At 36.7% G+C, this 23,151-nt stretch overlaps 1 protein-coding gene across 2 annotated transcripts in view; it reads left to right on the plus strand.

Annotated features, from left to right (window-relative positions):
* Positions 1-23,151, plus strand: part of LOC117110046 (collagen alpha-1(XXVI) chain-like) — a 41,754-nt gene that overhangs the window by 3,792 nt on the left and 14,811 nt on the right. Inside the window, exon 1 of one of the 2 annotated variants that reach the window (XM_033252617.1) lies at positions 4,727-5,086. The exons of the other annotated variant lie outside the window; for it this stretch is intronic. Coding sequence (XP_033108508.1) covers positions 4,977-5,086 — 110 coding nt within the window. The 5' untranslated portion in view covers positions 4,727-4,976. Of the gene's footprint in view, positions 1-4,726; positions 5,087-23,151 lie in introns of those variants that run through there. 2 annotated transcript variants of the gene reach the window in all.

Raw genomic sequence — 23,151 nt, forward strand, 5'->3', positions numbered from 1 at the left:
CCCAAGCCTTGCACATAGTCCACAAGAAAGGATCTCCGAGTCTAGAGCTAAGGTTTGGGCTTTACCGTGGTACCGTCTTAAAGGAAATGACTACAGAACGACAGAAGATATATAAATATATTAAACACAGTGGCGGATTCAAGGGGCCCCAGCCGTCCCCCTTAATATTTTTCAAAATTTCAAAAAAACGGGAAAAAGGAGAAATTTCGAGTCTGAGAGTGTCATTTCCGGTCATCTAGATTAGAGGTGGCATAATCACAAATAGTCTTACCTCAGCCACCAAACATGGTCCGACTGAGGTGGTATACCTCCATCTGTGAAAGTCCCTCTCTGGGCCCCCTCTATTTAAAATTCATGGATCCTCCACTGAAACACATGAAGAAACAATATTGTTGCTGTTTATGGATAGCTTGGCTTGGCGTTTGGAAAGGTGGTGCCATCAGAGATTTGTATCCGGAGCAACAAAATAGACCTTGAATTCAGGATGTACGAGACCAAAGGTGGTATTAAGTTGGTTTTAATATACTGAACAACCGATGAGGCAAAGATGCAAAACAAAAGAGTCGTCGGATATACGAATTACTCGATAATCTACCGCCAAAGTTGAAGGGAGTTACCAATACATCTAATTTCAATACATAGCGAAGCCATGTGTTGAAATATATAGAATGCAAATGCTTGCCCCTCACCCCACTCCCATCCCACATCCCGCGTCCCCTATGAAAAATATCTGCGGGCCCGTATCCGGGGGGGGGGTAAGGGTGTTTATGGTTCGGAAAACCCCCTTTAGATTTTCCGGATGAGTCCTCAAACCGAACACTGCACTGCAGACTCAGCCAGAGTCAGGCAGAATGTTTTGCGCAAGACTTTTTTTTTAAAAACATAACTGCTTTTATAGCATTATTTAGACCCATAAAACACAAAAATCCTCTGGCTTCAGGGGTTTTGCTGACCCTCACAGGGGACCCCTCGCCAAAAGAACATGCATACATGTTCATTGCAGCGGATCCAGCGCGGTAAGAAAGAGGGGCATGAGTGTTCAAATTGAGTGAGAGTCTCAGGGAAGAGCCGGTAGGGGAGCAAGGGGCGAATCTTCCTTAAACCTCTAGCCCCTTCATTATGTTGAGTTGGTCTTTTGATTGATTTGTTACTATTTAGCATGGTAATTTTCTGATATGCTTTACAAAACAATTTTTTTTTATAGAGAGGGAGGTATACGCCCCTTACACCCCCGCCCTATAAATTAGCCACTGCATTTTGTATATAATGGATGCCTATTATAGTCTAACACCACGGTACATAAAATAAAATGCATAGGCCCTATATCTTTAGATGTTAAGCATTTAGTTATTGCTGTCCATAAATCCGTCAAAAGCCTTCACAATACGTCATGTTATCTCGGAGTGGCGATACTGCAAAGGGCCTCTTCACATCGTATGTATAACCTGTCTTTATTCATTCACATGGCACAAAGTAAATCAAATAAAGGACAATGCCAAGAACAATATTTTGAACTCAAAATATGCAAGGCATGAAGGTCAGAGACAATCACATAGACATTAAAACGGAACAAAAGGAAATAGATAAATATTACATGTAAATAGACTTTCAAATACCATAGACCTATTGTTACAGGTAAGTATACATAATTGATTAGAATCGGTTATTAACTATTGAATTGATGATTTGAGATAGCGACAATGAGCTTTTCCTCTAAGCCCCGCCCCTTGCATCTTGTTGCTAGGTACTACTGTTCTGATTGGTCAGTTGCTTAATTGGATTGACATTCCAGAAAGGGCCATAATACACTAATAATCATTATTTGATTGATTGAGGGAAAGTACAATGCTGTTTATAATTAATTATTTGCAATTGAATAGAGGGTGGGTGGATGCATGATGGCGATTCATTCATTTGCATGAAAAATTAAAAATGAATAAGTTGTAGCTAATGTTGATAATTGTCTCTGAATAATTTAAAAGAAATTGGATTATTACATGTATAGTTTGAGAATCTGTTTTAGAACCACTAATATTCTTAGGTGATAGCCCTTTGAGCCATCTTCAGTGCAAAGTGGCTGAGGCTCGTAGCCAGCGTTGGAAAGATCAGAAATAATCTGGGATTACCTAGTAGGGTTAGTTACATATTTCCTTTCCTCTAATACAGACACATTTCTGGATTCGTTGTATCAATGAGGATTGCGTGATATAAAGGATAAGGTCGAAGAACATGACAAATGGGTTTCCATTACGTTGAAACATTAATTAACAATATATTGCAAAATTGTTGACAAAGTGATGCATCTTGATTGAATGCTTAGATTAAATGATATTTGTTGACTTTTCCGTATATATAGGCCTACCATTTCTTTTCTTAATCGGTTACTGTATTTATTTTGTGGTAACAAAATAAATTTTGTCAACAAAATATCATTTTGTCAAGACAAAATAGTATTTTGTCGACAAAATAGCGATGTCCCAAACGGTGCCCCGTATATTTTAAGGTTAGACCGTGATTGTCAAAAGTTCAAATACCCAGAGAGGGCGCTAACATTGAATTTAGAAAGGCTGCCAACGATTTACATACATTATTGAAAAGTGTTTAGTTTATGCTAGTCACTTGTTCCAGATACATCGGAAAACCCTTTGAAATTTTTCGGACATTTTTCGCCGCCATCATCGTCCCTATTATTATGTCGTTATTGTTAATTGTTAAAATGAGTACTATTTTGCTCTCCAATTCAAGAATCCTCTAATTCGAGACCATTTTTCTTTTTCCCAATACAGTATAATTACAAACTTAATTTAATTTTTAACACAAAGTAAATGGACACTGTGCCCCGAGACCACCCCACATTTGTAGATTCCAAAGGCGGTCTTAAATTGGAAGGCAGACTTAAATGTATTTTTATTAGCCTCCTATACAATACAGAAAAACTCATAACTTGTTTGCTGCCCCCTCTATCTTACTCCACGGCGAACTTTTCCCAGAACTTTTGCGTTCGGCGTAATGAACCAACGGTTGCAGTGAAAACACGGCACGATATCCGAGTTGCACCAAGAAAACAGGTTCAGCGGACTCACACTGACTAACATCAGTTTAGCAGTGTATGATAAATGGGCTATATAATTTTAAACACCTGTAATTTTTATTTATTTTTAAATATATATTTTTTTAATTTTTGGTATGCTATAGCGTGTGGTGATTTGCAGGTTCACACAAGATGTTTTTTAAACTATACTTAGAAACAACATCATGTCGGTGATTGAACTAGCGTTGTTTAATTATTGAAAATTACAAGACCTAGCGACTATTCCACTTAGTATCAACATAAAATTAATGTCTAGGCAGTGGGTGCACCGTTTGTTAGCCTACGCGTGATCTCCTTCCCCGCACCAGGCGCCCGAGGCCGACTAGTATCAATAGCGTTATGATAACAGAGGGATATCTTTGTAAAATAAGCAGTGAGTGTGTATTCAGATGATTGATGTCAGTTTTTCTGGCGGCAATTGGTCATACGATTATGTTGAGGCAAAAAATATGTCATCGAAAAAAGACGTGCGTCGAATTGAAACGGAATGTTAATATTTATTCACTGTGTCGCTGATAGCCAACTTCTTAAAGGATATTCAGCCTTCACAGTACACATCGGATGTTACATCCTGCCCAGTCCAACACGGTATTCATTGATTCTTAGGGACAGACTATATTGTTGTAGAGAATGGTTGAATAAGTTTAAGCGCTACCAGGTTAGACATTGTTAATTAAACCACGAGCGAGCGCAGGAAGTGGAGGCATAAAACCGTAAAACTATCTAATCGAGATATAACTTTACATTATTGGAATTGACAACACTGTATGTGGTTAAATATTGGAAATCTTCAAACGATCGATTGAATTTCTGATTTAAAACATTTAAAAAGATAAAGTAAGCTACGAACTTCAATTGAGATTTAGAAAGAAACAATTAAGAGATTTAAGAACCATCCATAATTTTCATCATTTTTAGAGAATGCGAAACATGTGCTTTGGAAGGAGTTGACAGTGTAGTCACATGTGGGCTCTACTGTTTCATAGAAAAAATTGATGATCTAAAAATTACGAAGACCATTTTGTTGTGTACACTTTTAGGGGGAAGAAGTGGGTCACAAAAAGTATGTTTTGTACCGGTACTCTTGTAAAAATGATGAAAATATGGATGATCCCTTATACAGGACATTTTCTTAAACATAAATTGCACCCTCCAATTCGCGACCCCTCAAATTCCAAGATACCACCTCTATTTCAAGACCACTTTTGCAAAGAACTAACTAACTATCGTCAACTTTTCAACACAAAGCTAACACTGTAATATAAATGGAGACCCTCCCAAATGTTCAGGTCCCAAAGTGGTTTCGAATTGAAAAGTGAATTGTTTTCTGTTTTAAATGATAGTCTGTGAAAGGATGCAAGTACTAGGCCTATAGGAACGGTAAAATTGCAAGGAAACAATTTCTCCTTCTAATTACCAGTAATAATGGAAACTAACAACTTATCCGGAATAAATATATAAGTAATATTGAAGTTATTGTGTTCAGTACTCATCACAGGAGTATCTTTAAGAAAATATGTGAATCTTATTTGACATCAACTAAATAAACACACTTTGGATGTGTCAACGTCATTTACATCAGTCAGCTTCCCACTTGTCAGCTGAGATGATTACCCACGCTTGATTGGTCGTTGCATTCACCTAATTCCACATCTTAGACCATCCTCATCTCTCTTTCTTTAAACTAGTTTTATATCGACCGGCAATTCTGAACGAGAAGGAGCTATCTGGAAGTGACACAATTCAGCCAAGCATTGCGATTCTTACTAGGCAAGGCTGTTTTATTATTGGATGGTTTTAGCCTTGGGTTGACTTTCACTGTTTCTGTTTAGCAGCTCCCTGCGTTTCTATTTTTAGTGTCGAACTTGTGAGCCATAGCTATACGATGAGACCCGTCTGTTCGTTAATTTCTGTGTCCTGTATTACTGCATTTATACTGGTTATCCTCATCGCAGACGATGTTGCGGCATATAACAGCTACCCAGTCTACGGAAGGTAAGGAAAAAATTAAGAACCAATTAATTTTGATGTACAGTATTTAACATAGGCCTAGGTACCGTAATACGGGTTGACGGTGGGGTTTACATCTCTCTAGGGGGACGGTAGCATATTTTAATTATGTGAGTAATTTAAGTATCACGGCAGCCAATTTCTGTTTTATTTTCGAATGGGAACAAATTAGTATAGTTTACAATATACCTAATACGCCTAGATGTTAAAAGGGCTTAAAAGAACAATGTAACCATGAGTAGCACCACAAAATCAGGCCTCAAAGAGGTAAATATAGTAAAGGTTAAGCTAGTTTTAATTTATTCTGTTTTAATTCGTATCATCATTTCTGCTAAATAAATTTCCATTGTATATTTTCTCATCAATTGTAGTTTGAGATCATTATATCCATCTCAAAACGGTTATAAAAATATCATTCAAAATCTTCAAATATACAACTGGTAGTACAGAAGTATCTAACTGCCATCAGATCGAACACATGCGTTACTATACGGTAACCGTTCTCCGTCTTTTTGTGGGGGAAAATAGACATGTTTTTGTATTCAATTAATTTATTTCATTACTTATTATAATAACTTACAGAAGAGGCCTCAGTGGATATTTACTACGAATATATTGTACATAATGTAAAGTCTCTCATAAGTTTACACCAATGATGATTTGATTTTAACCTTACCATTGCACAGCTACGTTTACGGGACGCGCGTTCTGGCTATTACGCGTGACGAACGTCAGTTTGTGTGGGAGAGAGGGGGGTTTAAGTGTGTGCCAAAAAGGTACCGACGTGTGCCCAGTTTGTATTCTTATTTATGGTTTTACAAAAGCCTAGCCGTTCCTTTCGAGTTGCGTTTACTACAAATGGTATTGCCAACAAACCGTTACAGTTATGCCAAAACAAATTTCACACTTAGTTGAGTAATTTGTATCAACCGTCAATGCGCAAAATACGTGACGTCAGGAATGTTTATTTCCTTTAAAAATATCAAGGATTGTGAGCCATTGAACATAGTAGTTTCTGTGACAAGAATGTAATTATTTTTTGCCTAGGCCTATAAGGCCCTGGCACTAAACATCCAGTGACGGTTGACACCCCTGTGGCTCCTCCCCTGATGGAGATCAAAATCCTCGCCGCTAACTTGTATTCTAACCTTGAATCAATAGCATTTCAATTTTCAACTACTACTTTAAACTCTTTATTAGATTTGATATCGAAGTAAGACGCTTGAATTTGATAGATCTAACTATTGTTGCTACTATTATGGAATGAGTCACATTGCTTTCACCTTTAATTAATAATAAATCATGATACATTTTCATAAGCCTATTCGAAGTATATCGATAGGGCCAACATTCCGGGTGTACGTTGAGCTTTCATGTTTCAGAGAGAAAGAGAGGGAGAGAGAGAGAGAGGGAGAAACAGTCTCTCTGAAATAGTACGGTATATTCTAATTCAATAATTGACGAATGCTAGTCGAGAATTCAAGCGTTTAACAATTAATTTGCGAGAATTTCCTGTGCGTTTTTTTAGTATCGTATTAATTCTTTTCACCCATGTTTTTAGAATTAATTTACAATTCCTGTTTATCCGTGTATCTATATCCTGGGGGATAATAAGTATGCAATTGATTATTTATAATATAAGTACGTTTCTTTTTTATTAGAAGAAAGGAATTATTTATGTTGTTCATTCCGTCGCATGTATCGTCTAGGCATATTAACATACGAACGCAGTCAGGATAGGTCTAGGTCTGTGTAATTTAATACTATAATAGTTTTATTAACGTTTAAAATTAGGCCAATTAGATATAGGATTACAATAAGATTGTATCCATCTCGCCTCTTATTCTGCCACTACCAGACAATAACATTGACTCTCTCTATAGACAGTATTTTCATAGTAAATATAATTTCCGGTTCTGATAATTGGACAAAATAGTATCTATACCTGCACCGTCACGTCTCGGTGACGTCTCGGTGCTTGCATGGCCGGATATCAGAGTTCACGAAACGCAAACAAAACACCTTATTATCAAGTTATAAACGCGCACGAATGTGTTCCACACTGACAGTCACAATGCATGGTGACAGGTCCTTAGCAGGAGGGGGAGGGGAGGTGTGCGACACCCCTTCCCCTAAATTATCAAAGATCCACATTTTGATAAGCTGGATTTATTTTTATTTATTTGTTTTATATACTGGGTTGCCTCTTCTGTAAATAGGTCTATTACTGTTCACGATTTTAAATAAGCATCGGACTTGACGTTAGCATAAAGTAATTATGTCCGTAGCTGAGGGTAAAGACGGAAACATAAATACTGTACTGTACCGATAATTTCATTGAGTAATATTACTATTAGTCACTAACCAATGTGCCGAACAGGCTGAACTATATACGTGTCTACTCCAGTAGCGTGGGGTACGCATGGGGGTGGGGGAGCACTCTTCTAAAAAGGTAGATAAAAATCACCTCATATCAGCCGAGCCAACGCCCCTCACTTAATCATCGAGTCATCACCTTCGTACTCCATCAGCCCCCCCCCCCCACCACCCATTTCAAGACTCACTCCACTGGTCTACACTAAGGATTACTATAATTGAAGCAGTGATATTAATATAGGCCTGATATTTAACAATAGTAATAATAATAATAATAATAAATAATAATAATAAAAATAATGTATTTTTATATTATCGACTTTGTCGTAATTATAATAGGCCAGATATATTTTTTGTTGCCATGAACGGTTATGTGTTACATGCTTATTTACCAACTTACAGAGTTCATGTCCTTTGTTGTACTTGTTAGCAAGGCAATTATTTGCGCCAGGGGGTTAAATACTACCAATACCTGTTCCTCTTCGTTGCTTTGCATCGCTGTTGGAACCGATTATACGAGTGATAAGCGTCGTGGATATTAGGCCCATGCTGGTATTGTCGAAAATTAATAAATTACTGTGCGTCGCGTATGTGCTCAGTTTTCACAACACTTTAAGCATAGCGAAAGCTAAGATGATATACTTTTATTTTCCTATAATATTATTTGTTAAAATAATACAATAATAACAACATAGGCTAACAATAACAATAATAATAATGGTAATAACAATAATGATATAAAGTAATTGGTACTTCATGTCAGTGTTGATAATACGCTAATAATCGGCTTAATCATAAATGCAATAATCACAGTGTTATTATAAAGTAGTATAACGCCAACACGTGAGAATTTTACTACCATTCGATCATCCTAACCACCAGCACGTGAGCACACAACCGCTATCACCGAAACCACGCGAGCATGAAACCACCATCACCGCCACCGCGCGAGCATGCAAGCACCATAACCACCTCCACGCGAGTACTATGCAACCAACATTCCGTCACCACGCGAGCATGCAATATTACCGATACAACGCAAGATACCACCACGGGCTAGTCCACAGCGCTTTGAGATTTCGGTATAAAGCGCAAAAAAAATCGAACTAGTACATTACAATACCATCACTGTCACTACGCGAGCACGCAGACATCATCACTGACACAACGCAAGCATACGACCAGCATTAGATTTACTTTAGGCCTATTGTTTATTTACTTATTTTTTAAGATATCAAGTGTTTCACCGCTTGTAGGCCTATACTTGTAAAACTCTTAAATATTCAGCAATTGAAATATTTTTGATTTAAAATTATTCTAATTCTTATTATTTTGTCGTTATTCTTATGCTAATTATTTCCGATACAATTTTATGAGGGAAAGATACAATTGATTTAATGTGATTTGAAGCTGTAGCCAGCACACGTCACCTCAAGGCCTACTTCAAACGTCAATCACGTGATCCTTCTTTGACTGCAAGCAACATTCATTGAATAGATCCACTATGCCACGCGACATTAAACAATTATAGCTTTAAAAAGATAAGTCGATGATGCGAACTTAACATACGATGAGCGAATGACCGTGAAGTACCGTAATTGAATTACTGGTTTATTAAATTGAAGACTGTCGAAATTAGTGGCATCAACAGGGTTATCACTGGTTTAAACATCGGCTTGGGCTTGGCTTCGCCATCTATATCGGAATTTCTCACATTCCATAATTCCAATTCTGGTTAATGTAATACAGTACTGGTAATTAGATGATTAATGAATATAGGAGTTTATATAATTTGTGTATCTTGATCTTTATTAGGGCCTACTGTTATAAGTTGAAAGTGAAAACGGATTAGAATTTTAATAGTTCATGAAGTTTGATTGAATTATGATGATTGAAAGATTAAAATGTTATGTGAATTTGGATGATCGACGGGTTTGTATACAGTAATGCTATACATTATAATCAAGTAGTGAATGGTAGAACTGATGAGAGAAACTGTAAAAAATATAGTTGAAAACTAAATTAGAAACAAGACCTAATTTATGCTTTATAGTAGCAGGACCGGTAGTATTTTTTGAGGCAATAGTATTCCTATCGAACAAAATAGCTGAATCAAATGTATGGCATACAGTGACCAGTGCCACCGCGGTAGTCAATGTTCATGGTCCTCCTACCAAAAAAATCGCACAATATGATCTCCACAAGCAGAGGCGTAAGTTGTAACGAAGAGTCAAGGGGCGGGATGGGGTGAGAAAATGTTGGAGGGTGGGGGTGCCGTGTCAGTAAAATATTTTCGCTTACGAAGTGTCCTGGGTGTGGCTAATGTCCTAACTAAAAAAACGACTGAAAAGATGTCATTTAACTTTTGAGTATTTATATATCAACTTTTGCTTTCACACAAAATCGCCAACTGTGCATCGTCCATTTGATATTTGTTGGTATTTGATATTTGTTGAAGCTTGGAACTCTAGTTGAAGCCTCTTTGAAGCGCCATCAATCGTTTTATTTATATTTATTTATAATGCGCCATTCAAGCAGTAAACAGGTAGACCAACACTGGGTTCAGGCTGCAGGCCCGTAACTAGGATTTTTTTGGGGGTTCAAATTTGGAAAAAGTGGAGCCTTTTGAAGATGTTAACGACCAACGAATTGCGCTGACCACATAAATAAGAGTTCCATCTTGAAACTTGTATCAAAAGTTGCTACTGTCTATAAAGATTATTTGAACAGGATTGTTTTTGTTTTTTTTTTGTTTTTTTTTTTTAAGTTTAAGCAATCTTCTTTCGAGATTTTTTTTTGCCATCCAAGCGGAGCCAGCTAGAAAACGGCGGGGGTTCGTCCGAAACCCCCCCCCCTGGCCCTGGTTACGGGCCTGGGCTGTGATACGGGGACCGGCCCAAGTCTTCTCCCCCCCCCATCCCCTTCCAGCTCACGAGATACACAAGGCGTACACGAGGCTTATCGGCGGCATGGCATTAGTTACCTATGTTACATGAAAACACGATACGTCTACCACTGACAATCCTTCGTGGTATAAATGTATTTTCAACGCTACATGCACAAAATTAATCACCGCGGTGCTGCAGTCATGCCATGAGCCTTCATACAGCTATAGCTATGCAAAATACGTGATGTATGACCTGCAGCTTATTTGATGTACATCCACATCGGGGAAAAAAAACATTTATGTTACATGGGACAAATGACAAGTCTTATGTGACAACCGACAAAACTACAAAACCTTACTACGAAACATTAGCTTTCGTAGAGTCTGTGACGTGTCGACTCGCATCCACGCTCTAATACACAACGGACAAGTATAATTATCAATCACCATAATTTAGATGTAAATATTAAATTAATCAATTTAATTTGGCAGATGTAAGCAGGATTTATATGTAGCCACATACCATTGTCAATCGAATCATTGCAGTTCTCAGTACGTTTGAGTTGATTATAGATAACTTGCTGTAATTTATGATCGTTCGGGCTTCGGTGTTCGCAGGGGTTGACACTTTGGATAACATCGTGACGAACTGCATCGTGTGAAACGAATTTATACATACAAAAACAAAATTCCACATTAGATAACGGATAGTACTTTACTACTATCAGTCTAGTTTAATCAGTTACAGCAGGTGCCTACGAAACCCCATTTTGTTTATGAGTAGTCCTACTCAATCATTTTATATTTAAAAAAAAACGCGTATTTCGCTGTAATATAGTCGAACTATAAGAACAACACATTAACAATCCAGTTGTGGTGCTTCAGGTACATCAGCAGTAAAACATAACAAAGCATGAAACAGTAATATCTTTAAAAACAGGGAATAAATGAATAAATAAATGAAAAAAGTAAATGAATAAATGGGGTTAAGATATCTTGTCACTCAAACTCGACTTCTCGTTCAAAGCAGATTCAATAAGTTAGATCTCATACCGTACTGATGAAAATGTCAAAAGCAGGACTGGCTGTGAAATGCAGGTTAAGTCCACTTGTTCCAATTTGTAATATAAAAATGTGTAATGTGTTTGCAACGTTCCAGTATAATTCATGGGTCTACTCTTTATTAAACCTTGGTTTCCACGAAATCGCTATACCGAGACAGGACGTACGCTTGGGGCAGGTTGACTTGTGATTCAACTTTCTCAATCTGTCCTGAACGAATCGGAACTAAGCCTGGCGCTCGGCATGAAGAAACAAGAAATATCGGCAACCGTATTAAACATTATGATTTGGCAGGGTGTCCAAAGTCATCATTAGGTGGGGTGAGGGTGTGTAATAATGGACCAACTGGGGTATGGGGGTGGCCTAGAATCCCTGGCGGGGTGGAGAGGGCAGAGCCGATAGGATTTAAGCTTATGGCTGTAGGGGTTTCAAGCCTTAATCATTTCAGCCTCCTCGTAATCCATGAAAATTATATAAGTATTATTATTTATACAGAAAATAATAAATTTTAAATTGAGTGCATTCGCCACTCTTAATAATGTCGAATTTTCCGATTTGGACGGTGTGTGTATCGCTCCATCTCTCTGGATAAGGTCCTGTTGGTACGAACATATAGGTTCGGATTTTGTTTACTTGGACATGGCCCTTATATGCGACTTATAAATCTGCCTATTATTATTATTAGAATCCATCAGTAGGACTACTGATGCGATCTGATTGTTACCATATATGATTGACATTGGAAAGTAGAATAAATTGGAGCTATAAGGATGTCATTCTTATGATAATAACTAAATTTTGCAGATGATTAAGGCCAATTAGTCATTACGATAACTTTGAAATTCTCATTTATCCTTTCCGATTTTCCACTTGACTGCCAATTGGAGTGGCTCCGGAAAGAATCCGAGTTGGAAGTGGCTCCCGTGGTCTATTTACCGCATTCAATTATACGATCGGATTTCAAAATAGACACTGGCCAACGAACCATTTGGAATGTTTCTAAACTATTTATCATCTGCATGAAAACAAGATAAGGTTTGTAGAATAAAAAGATTGATGGTTTATCTAACATCTCAAGTGCCACCTACAGCTCAGAAATATGGAACGCCGAAAACGCAACTTTCAACACAGTCGATTTTCCATACAGAAACATCTTAGCGTGATATTTTTCTCACAGTGTGATTTCATCATTAAATCGAAGCCAACATCTGTTCTTGCTTTCTTTATTATAGGTATTACTCATTTGCTAATGTCAGTTAATAAGTTGAGATGATTTAGATGAAAATAAACGAAGTATGTGAACATGATGTCACTACTTATGATTGAAATGATGCAAACTCGCAACGCAAACTACTTCTGTACTTTTACGTACGATACTCGGTATTAGAGACATATATCCGGCAGAAAAACGTAGTTAGTTGACCAAAAACACTCTGGCTCCCACCGGGTGTTCTGTGCAACTACACTTTTTTTCTTATAAGGACCAGTAAAATTTTGCCCAGACTCAATGTTCTTATTTTTTGGCCGATTTCAGGCTCAAAATGTTCTTATTTTTGTCCTTATTTTACATACTTTTCAAACATAGAAAATTGTTATTTACAGCAGTATACACTGCACTGGAACGTAGGTAAAAGTGGCCCGCAGGTAAAATGGCCCTGAAAAAAAGGCCCCGGTAAAAATTACCCCAAACGACAGGTAGGTACACCACTGTACTGTATTATGGTATTACATAGTCACACCTTCTGCACATAAGGTACAGATTTTTTTTTTCTAGCTTTTTAATAAAAACCTCATTTGACATTTTACCTCAGCCTCAATTTATTCTTATTTTGTTCTTAATTTTTAAGCAATTTCAGCCTCAGTGTTCTTATAAAATGTGTTATACAAAAAGTATACCCATGATGCTAAATATGAGTAGGCCTATGTGTGAAGGAAGGAGTGTACTGATATTTACCCTTATTATAGCGCGTTTTGGCGAAATTGCTTACTCGTTCTTAATTTTAAATTTAGACTAGATATTATCGAAAATCGTGTAAAGATTAATCAGGCTTGACTCAATATTTATCCCGTTAAAACATTCAACTATTCTTCGTTTGGCTTCCAGGAAATTATGCAGAAGACAATAGTATTAATATTATAATAATAGGATATGAAAATAAGTACTAACATATGTGATCCCCGAGGAGGGCATTGAAAGTGGATCTAGTTATCTAGATCTAGCTAATCTGTATAACGGATCAGTAGATTTAGAAAATCAACCGTCATGAAGTCATCATAACGTCACCATGATGCTCTCTTCCAATGTTGTTGGGTACTGGACCGTGGGAGTTGTAGAGTTCTGGTTCATTTTGTCAACCCCTTAGGCCCAAGGTTTTCAAAACCTCGGTTATCTATTAGACCCTTGGGATTCAGTCCAGGGCACCATGTTGCCTACTATAAGGTCATAGGCATATCCATCTGATTAAAATCATAAACCTAAGATAAAATATGTCGTTAATGTCATGAGCACAATGCAGATGAGATGTAATATCCGCTGACATAATATGGGCAGCCAACTGATAAAATATTCCAGGTAATGAGGGCGTATATAAGAAGAAATATACACTATACCTAGTAAATGCCTGCACCAAAAGAATTTTTAACCATAGTTTAATAAATATTTTACAAGACCTCTACGAAATATCGACTTAACAACTGGCCAATCAGAACGGGTCAGGAATACGCGCTTTCCCTACACAGGTCACACGTCCAACAAACCATAGCCATAACAATTTTAGCATTACCACAAGACGGTTTAGAGTTCATCTTTTTATTGTACTGTATATACATATAATATAGGCCTATACATCTCTATATACACACATATAAACATACTTACACATATATAATATACCGTATATCGCGATCAACCAATGTCATGTAAGTTTCAGTTGCCGTTCGCCTCTTTAGGTCTGATGTCTAAAATTACCGTCGTTTTATAATTAACTTACTACAGATGCATTGTGTTTTTCTTGAAAAATGTATCGTCATGCTGAATAAAATCGATTTTTTACTCACTTTTGATGATTGTTGAATGTTCATAATAATGTTAGCAGAGTAATATTTTACACTGGAAATTTTTATGGCCATAAATTACCGCTACAGTAATATAGTATAATGCTACTGTTACCATGGTATTTACTCTGATATAATGACTGTAAAAAAGACAATGTTAGACCTGTTAATTTTCTATCCAATTATCTATATATTGATCTTGCCATATTTTTTAGCAGTATAATTATTGTATTTTGTGTAGAGGTGTAGGGGTATAGCTAGCATTTATGGTTTTTCTATGTTTTTGTATCATTATATGGACCATTGGTTGGGCCAAATTAGTATGTATTCTTGGGAATGAAGCTCGTATGTTACAACAGACTCTGTTAGTTTTAATGATCAGAGCATTTTTATTTAAGGCAGTTACCAAATGCGTCAGATACTAGTATAAAATAGTACGATACAATTATTTCAAAGCGCATTGAACACTCGTGGACGGTGGTGATGTATGATGATGATGATGATGAGGCCAAAAAAAATTGTGTTGGCCACGTTTTAGGAAAATCCCAAAATGCGTTTACGCTTGAAGCAGTAGAAAATACACAAATACAACATTTTTTTATTCGCATCGGGTACCATGCAGCAAAATAGGCTGACCTTGGTCCCCCTAGGCTAGTCCAAAGCTGTTTCAGCCTTATTTGTTCACGAAAAAAAAAAGATAGGCCTATCGTTCGTTGTAGAAAAAAAAAAAATAAATAAAATGCCGACCTTGAATTTCGTAAAATTTGGGTCGGTCGGTCGGTCGGTCGGGCTTGGCCAACACAATAATGTTTTTTATTTGGCCCGATGATGATGATGACGATGATGACAAGGTAATACGTACGGTAACTCTCGGAGCTGTAGCCTATCCTGTGTTTTGGTATACTGTATGGTTAATGTGTAAACACAACGCGAAAACTTTGACACTATTTTAGATAGGCCTAACCCACAAATCACACGGTAATGGTTTTGTTTATATCAACTATCTTTGAAGAGGTTGATCAATCTAAAAGCGCCTCTCATTTGAGACACTGAATTTATAGGGTTCTAGGTAAAATATAAACAACAGATAACAAAACAGTTCGAAGGCATAAGGAGCGACAGCAGAGACTTTTTTTTTATCCGGGAAAAACAAAGTTTTGCACAACGGGGGCAGAGAAGACTTGTCTGTGGTAACGAGAGCGAAATGAGCGTATTTAGGATGGTTTGTGACCTAGGGTCGCCTATATAAGGGGCCATATTACTGTATTGTATTATCATATCTCAACATTGACAGGACATTTTGTCTTCCCCAAAAGGTGGTGAGATTCTCCTCGGGGGTGGTGGGTAACTCTTCTCCGACTCCACTAGCACATTGTGCTGCTATTCTGAGCATTCTCCCGGAATATGATTTTCTTTATGCTGCTGGAAATGGGTTCTCTATCATTGTAAATTCTTTAATAATAATGATAATAAACGTTGTCGATGGCTGTACAATGACACATTCATGTTCAGGTTACTGATATTCCAACCCACTCTGTCATCGATGACCCGTTGAAAAAATCCAGTCACGTTTTACATACCGACATTCATCCCGAGTGTAGATGCAGTTATCAACAATCATCGCAAGTTTGTCGCTAGGGACGCGCTTCTGACAAATCATTAGCCATAGAAACAGACATTTCAGCGATGAGTCAGTCTGACATAAACCTTTTATTATGTAGCTACGCATGTCATCAGATATTATCTTACCCCTGTAGTAAGCGCCCAAAGACATCAGTGACTCATTCTTAACAGACCTAATGAATTAATGATGGTATAATTAAAAGTTGAGTTGGTGGTTTATGAGTGTCTGATATCGTAGAAACGTATACGCATTCGCTGGTCAGTACTGCCTATAAATTCACGCTCCGGTGGAAAAAGTAATTTTTTATATATTATAATTTTGTGATACAACTGATTTTTCTAAGACACAAAAAAACATATTTGACGGTTAATGACAGATTTTTGGATATTTAAAAAAAAAGTGGAGAAAAGTGTGGTTACGCCCCTTTTCCCTCCAGTTTATAAATATTTAAAAATCTTGTATCTCATTAATCTTGTACAACAAATTTTTCCCATCTGGAGCCTGGCTTTAAGACCAATGTACTGCAGAGTTCAATAAATGAACTGAAATGGAATTCACAATGTGCATGTTGTAAAGCATTTATATGTATCTTTTGTGTGTTTAATAATAATAATAATAATAATAGTGTAGTTTTATATATCGCACAAATTCATCTAATATAAGATGCTCAGGGCACTTTGAAATGTGGACAAGGAGTTAAAATAATTGTTTTCTGGTTACTACTGTTTGATTTGTGCTAATGCTGCCAGGAGAGCAATTGACAGTTTTTAAAACTTTCTGGCTAACTATGAAATGCAGCATTATGGGCCTATGTACTTTATTTGTGTTAAAATAAATGTTGAATTTGAAAATACGAAAATACGGCAGTAAAGCCATTTCAACCCCAAAGAAACGATACTCTACATTAAGTGTGTCAAATTTTCATAATTTCAAAAAGATCAAGGAATGTCAAGGGATTAGCTACATCCCATCGCGAGATTATCTAAATTCCAGCGGAAATATAGAAAGGAAGCGCATTGCGGGTGAAGTTAACGTGTACATGAGAGAAGCGGGAGATTCACTTACAGAACCTAAAAGTAAACACATGACGCAAAAACTTCAATCTTGGTGTTCTTATCAAAATACAGATTGAAACGTTAATTCCATATCGGAAAACAGAATTAAGCCTATAGGCTACTTAATTTTTTCTTCATTGTATATCATACATAAAACATTATTCGCTTTTTTGTTTAACTCGGATTCTGGGCGCCTTGTTCAACGGAAAAGACGCGATACTAACTGCGTGACTATACACTACATCACATAATTAGTCCAGTCACTCACTTAATCGATTCATCAATCGATCAATCAATCAATCACGCAATCAACCAACCGAATGACAGGATGCGAAATATTGCGCACGTTAATTGGTAGAAGAATGTTTTTGTCTCGCTCTAATTATTAATTGAAATCTAATAACTTGCCTAAATATGCAAATTAAGCAATCCAACTACAGTACTAAAAGAACAGTATAGACATTTTCAGAATGTCAATCACACTTACAATAGGGCCGAGGATAGGTGCATGTCCCACAAAGTCCCATCTATTATTGGATAGGCCTAATGTTAAGGTCCCACAAAATGAGAGTGAGGTTGTGGCAAATGTGCGTATTATTGGCCCTGTTCTGATTGGTCCCCCGAAAAGGTCCAATGCATCCGTCTGTTTCTAATGACTGATGATATTTTTGGTTTGTCTGATTAAATTTTATATTTTTTAAGTGCAATCGATTGTAGGCGCCAGTATTACGCCATGTGTTGCCCTCTCTCATGACATGCATACCGCAGGAATATGAATGGATGATCAAGCTCACCAAAAGCTACTGCTACAACTGTATGTCTTGATTAAGACAAGCGGCATCATTCATTTTTATAGTACAGGTGATAGTTGTATCAAAGTAATCCTTAAATCTGGGTAGTTAATATCTGTCTTGCAACTTGTAAATGCAAAGAGGCTCGCCATCCTGTCATAAGAGGTGTAGAGCAAAACTTTTATCATCCCGATAACACCATTTGTCTGGTATTTTCATCAGAGCATTCCTTTACCAACTATCTCCGTGTCGGACCTCATCTTGTATAACTTTACGGACTTTACGTCTCAATCTACCAGATTAATTTTGTAGTCATGTAATCAGTGTGGATTTTACTGGTTTAGTTACCTCAAATGTGGATTTAAGATGTTTAGATATAGTTTCCATCACGTACCATTTCCAGCGTGCTGTTGTCCACAGAATAATGACGGATTTTTGGTTACGGAAACTTTTTTAGTATGTACTCCGAGGGGCCTTGTACTCAATCGAGGCTGATCGGCATTCTAGAAGATTTAAAATTGTAATTGTACGATTAATATTACGTCAAGAAACGAAAATGCTTATGATATACCGGTATACTAATAGACCTTAAAATAACAAACATCTCTCGGAAAATTATGTAGGCGTGCCTTTTATCCGTTTGAAATTAGCAATGTTGTGTAAGGATATCAAATAAAGAAATTTATTGAAGTGAATTGAATTATTTGGCATCATTTCAAAAATACATGAAATTAGAAGTCATCACGGTTAGTAAACAAAGATTAGATATGTATGAAATGACAGAATCGGAATATTTGTTGTTGTTGATGTAATGAATGTGAAAGTTGTTCTTGACATTAGAGGAAGGATGTACTTGGGGAAGAATTTCAACAGTTGTATCGACATCTCTGCATTGCCACACAGACCATCCGTGGTTATTCAAAGATATATTATAATATTATATTCGTTATGTTATTGTCATTTATCATTAGCCTATTTATTATTTTATCATTAGCCTGTTATTTTTAAAAGGAAATATAAAACAAAATAAGAAAAAATTGAAGCTGAGGTAAAATTTTAATTGAGGTTTTTATTTTTTCTTAATAGAAGAAACAATAAAAATAACCATTGAAATTATTTTGGTCTTATCTGTACATAATGTTCTGTAGGTGTGACTATGTAATAACCTTTATAATACAGTACAGTCAACTGTCTCTTATACACATCTAGATGTGTATAAGAGACAGGTTTTATCATTGGCTTTATTAAGTTTCTCTTATTATACCGCATTGTTTTCTATGTTACGGTACGTCGGCCGACGCTATTCTATGGAGGATGTAGCGCCACGACGCCCGCGCAAGGATCGTTATTGAAGACGATCCGTCGTCAGACTGCCACCGACAATCAGCATACGGCGTCGCGTTGTCTAGCGCTAACCGGGTGCGGAGTTGGATTCGACGTACGACCGTGGTACGACGCAGTGATTGCCCGGCTTAATACACGTCTATACGGGAAGGGGTGGGTCGGCTGGTCCCATTGAATTCACGATTGTGGCCTACACAAATTGAAACACATTATGTCTAAATGATATTTACAGATAGAGTCGATTCTTAGTAGGTAACTGAAGACTTGCTGTCTCTTCAACACTGAATTCAGATAATTAACTTCGCACTTTACCTTTCATATTTATATCTCAGGCTAGATTCAATCTGTAGTATCTTAAAGGTAAAGGTAGTCCTGTATTTATTATTGAACGTAAGGGAATGAGCTGTTAGCCCATCTTACTGTGCCTCGGCATTGTGTGGTGGGGTGGACAGTTAATTTTCCACACCGCCCTTTTCCTCCCCAGTAGTGAACCACGTACGGGTACCCATTTATACTATATACACGACGAGGGTTCGAACCCCCGACCTCGAGGTGAGAGACCAAAACGCAACGCTGCAGCAACCGCTCCCTCATTTTGTAGCATCTTAACCAATTAAAATAAAACATTTAGGCATATTTTGTGATGTCATTAATCAATGATTCGAAGCATCACCAATTAATATGGAAGCATATAATTTAATGTGTTCTAATTTACCGGATCCCGCATAATAATTCAAAATATTTGTTGTTTCCTTCGAAGAGCACAGTTATTTCTTGTTTACTTACTTTGATATTGAAGTTTATTGGAATAATTTGAAGAAATCCTGAAATATTGAAATATTATATTGATTATTACTGCATTTAATGTATCAACAAATGTCTAAACTATAAATAGGAATACATCTGTCTCTTTCTTTTTTTCAATTAAGATACAAATAATAAATCCAGACGCTATTTAAATTTCATGCAGACGATCTGCAATTTATTTCGTTTTTTAACAGTACTTTGCAGCCAACAACATGACTACGCGTTAAATTTCGCGTGGACAGCAGTTTACGACGACTCACCCTGCGTAATAACGCGTTACATATGTAAATACTCGAGTACTAACAAATTTTATCATAACCATGCCCCAGTCAAGCTCAAACGGAAACTAAAACTCGGCATCAATTTCCTTTCTTCTCTAAATTTGCAATCCAACTTATCATGCACCGTATCATGGTCTTAATGTTCATCCTGCTTACGCTCGAGTCGTTTTCATGCCTGTCTTTGTAATGTTTGCTGTAATGTTGCTTAGGCATACGACACATTTAAGTATTTAACCAGTTATATTTTTATTGCGATAATTTACAAATTGAAAGGGTTGAATCAGTAAAATCGAAAATAAACTTATAACACATATAAATTCAAATCAAATCAAACCCTTATATTTCATTATGGTTATAATCAGCAATGTAAATACTTTAGCAACATTCTTTGAACGGTTGAACTGATTACAGTGCTCTACGCCTCTTCATAGATTCTTATTATTATTCCAACTTTTTACTGAACTAAAAAGAATAATGCATAAATGATTGGATTGCATTCACAGGGATGCCGCATTCTGTAAAAATAACCTTTTTGAGACGATAAAGTAAATATTTTTTAAAAAAAATGTATACTTCAGAACTTTTGATTTGGGCAAACATATACAGTAATTTAGAATTTTGTTACTTTCAATAAATTGGCTTATAACCTACTGTATGGACCTTTGCTTTTCCTGACTCTTGGGTTGACAACCAATATGATTTCCCTGCCAAATTTATAATTGTCACGTATGACAACCAAGGCCGCTTCTCATCTTTTTAAAGTAAGGTTTATACGTAATAAAAATGTTCAAATTGATTACCATCCAATTTATGAGTATATCAAAAGTATATTTATGGTATTAATTCTGCGTTTTGTTAGTTGGCAAGAAAAATATTTTCTGGTTGTAATTTCTATTTGAATAGTTAATTTTTTTTTTCTCAACACGACACTGTAAAATTCTACTTCTATGCTGTGGTATGACCGTACAATGTAGGTTCACACCAGCTCTTGGACGGCACGATGCGTACTAAGGACGAGGGAGTCCCAGGAAATAAACACCATAATTCAATGAACTGAAGCTGTTTTTACTTGCTTATCACTCGGTTGAGATTCGATGAGCGAGTTAGTGTAGGGCCTACATTATGAGTGGTTAAGAGGCTTGCCCTCCAGTCAGTGTGCTGTTTCTATATTAAACACAAGGATTCCTTTTCTCAAAACTAAAGACGACTCCATTTACGTAAGCCTTTCATTCAAACTTAAATTGAGCCTATTTAATCTCAAAGTGAGTTCCATCAAGTGATTCACTTGTTAGAAGGAACTGGGGAGGAGAGGGTACGTAAAAATAAATACAATATTCTGATTAGGCCCCTGGGATTCACGTGACCACAATGAATACTGTACTATTTTTGTAAGAATGTGCTTAACGTTCCATCCGGAGGACGAGGTAATTAAGGCAAAGTGTCTTACCTAAGGACATGATCAAATACGGCATCGGCAAGTCTCAAGCCTAATCTTTTGTGCTGAGCTAAGTTGCCTAGAACTAAATATATTTTTTAAATATTATTCATCATATTTTCTGCCAGTACGTTTAGTTTTTAATAATTTTGAGATCACAAAACTATAAAATGAACTTGCCCAACAAACGCTCATGCTTACAGATATTATGTGATTGTGTATGTTACTACACATTAGGAATTGTTGTCATTTGTCATTTCATCGGCACGTTAATCTAGTTGGATTAGTTAACTCGGCATCGACTGTCAGTTTAATTGGCATACTGGTCAGTAATTCAGTCATCAGTTGTCGTATCTTGGGGCACGGAAACCATTCTGTGACGTCACTTACACAAGGTTTGGGATTTTCGTCTTAAACAATTTCAAACTCGGAAGTGACATTTCCATGTTTACATATACGAATTGTGATTTGAACTCTCGTTTTGGTAAACTAAAACCTAATGAACCGTTTACAATTGCTGATTAATTTTTGCGGAACCAAAAGCCTAGATCTAAAATAGAGTAGGCTACTGTACTTTAAAAACAAGAAAAGTTAAATATAGGTTCATACTCTGTCTGTGTTGAAGTCTGAACCGGAAAACCCCTCGAAAATGTAATTAAAACTTGATTCGCTCAAGGATCAAATAAGTTATCAATTTTAAAATAAGATCAAAACAATTTAGTTTATATCTGATTTACAGAACTTTTATATTGAATTGATTAAGGCCGATATTTTTTATGGTCTATAGGGTATAGGACTGGTATCATTTGACCTCTGATTTCGTTCTATATGTTTTTTTATTATTAAAGATAATATATCAACTCAAAAAAGGGGAGGACCCTTGATATTTTTTGCCGTGGCGGGGTTGGGGAGGAGGTGGGAGCAAAGGACGAGTACCCCCCCTCCCCTCTGGATCTGATACTAAATTATCTTGAAAATAGGCCTACTTTATCGCATTGTAGAAATTTTCATCAATCTCACGAAGATGTTGGTGTTAGGCCTACATTGATTGTTAATAAGCCAATTCATAGGTTAATTGACCTTTCCGCTAAGCCCCGCCCCTTGGATATTGTTGCTAAGGTCCCACAAGGCGACAGTGTTAAAACATACGCGAACACGTGCGTTTGTGGGACAACACGTGTGTTTGTGAGACGCGCGCGCATTCCTAGCGCTGTTCTGATTAGTCAGTTGTTAAGTTTGATTGACACTTCGGAAATGTCTATTGATATAAACCTATGTTGTGTGTATGTTAATGTCGATTGACTTTGATATGGGCATGCCCAGTTCAAACTACG

This window comes from Anneissia japonica, unplaced genomic scaffold, assembly GCF_011630105.1.
Source record: "Anneissia japonica isolate Jap-2015-1 unplaced genomic scaffold, ASM1163010v1 scaffold287799_len804019_cov200, whole genome shotgun sequence".
In the NCBI taxonomy this organism is placed as follows: domain Eukaryota; kingdom Metazoa; phylum Echinodermata; class Crinoidea; order Comatulida; family Comatulidae; genus Anneissia; species Anneissia japonica.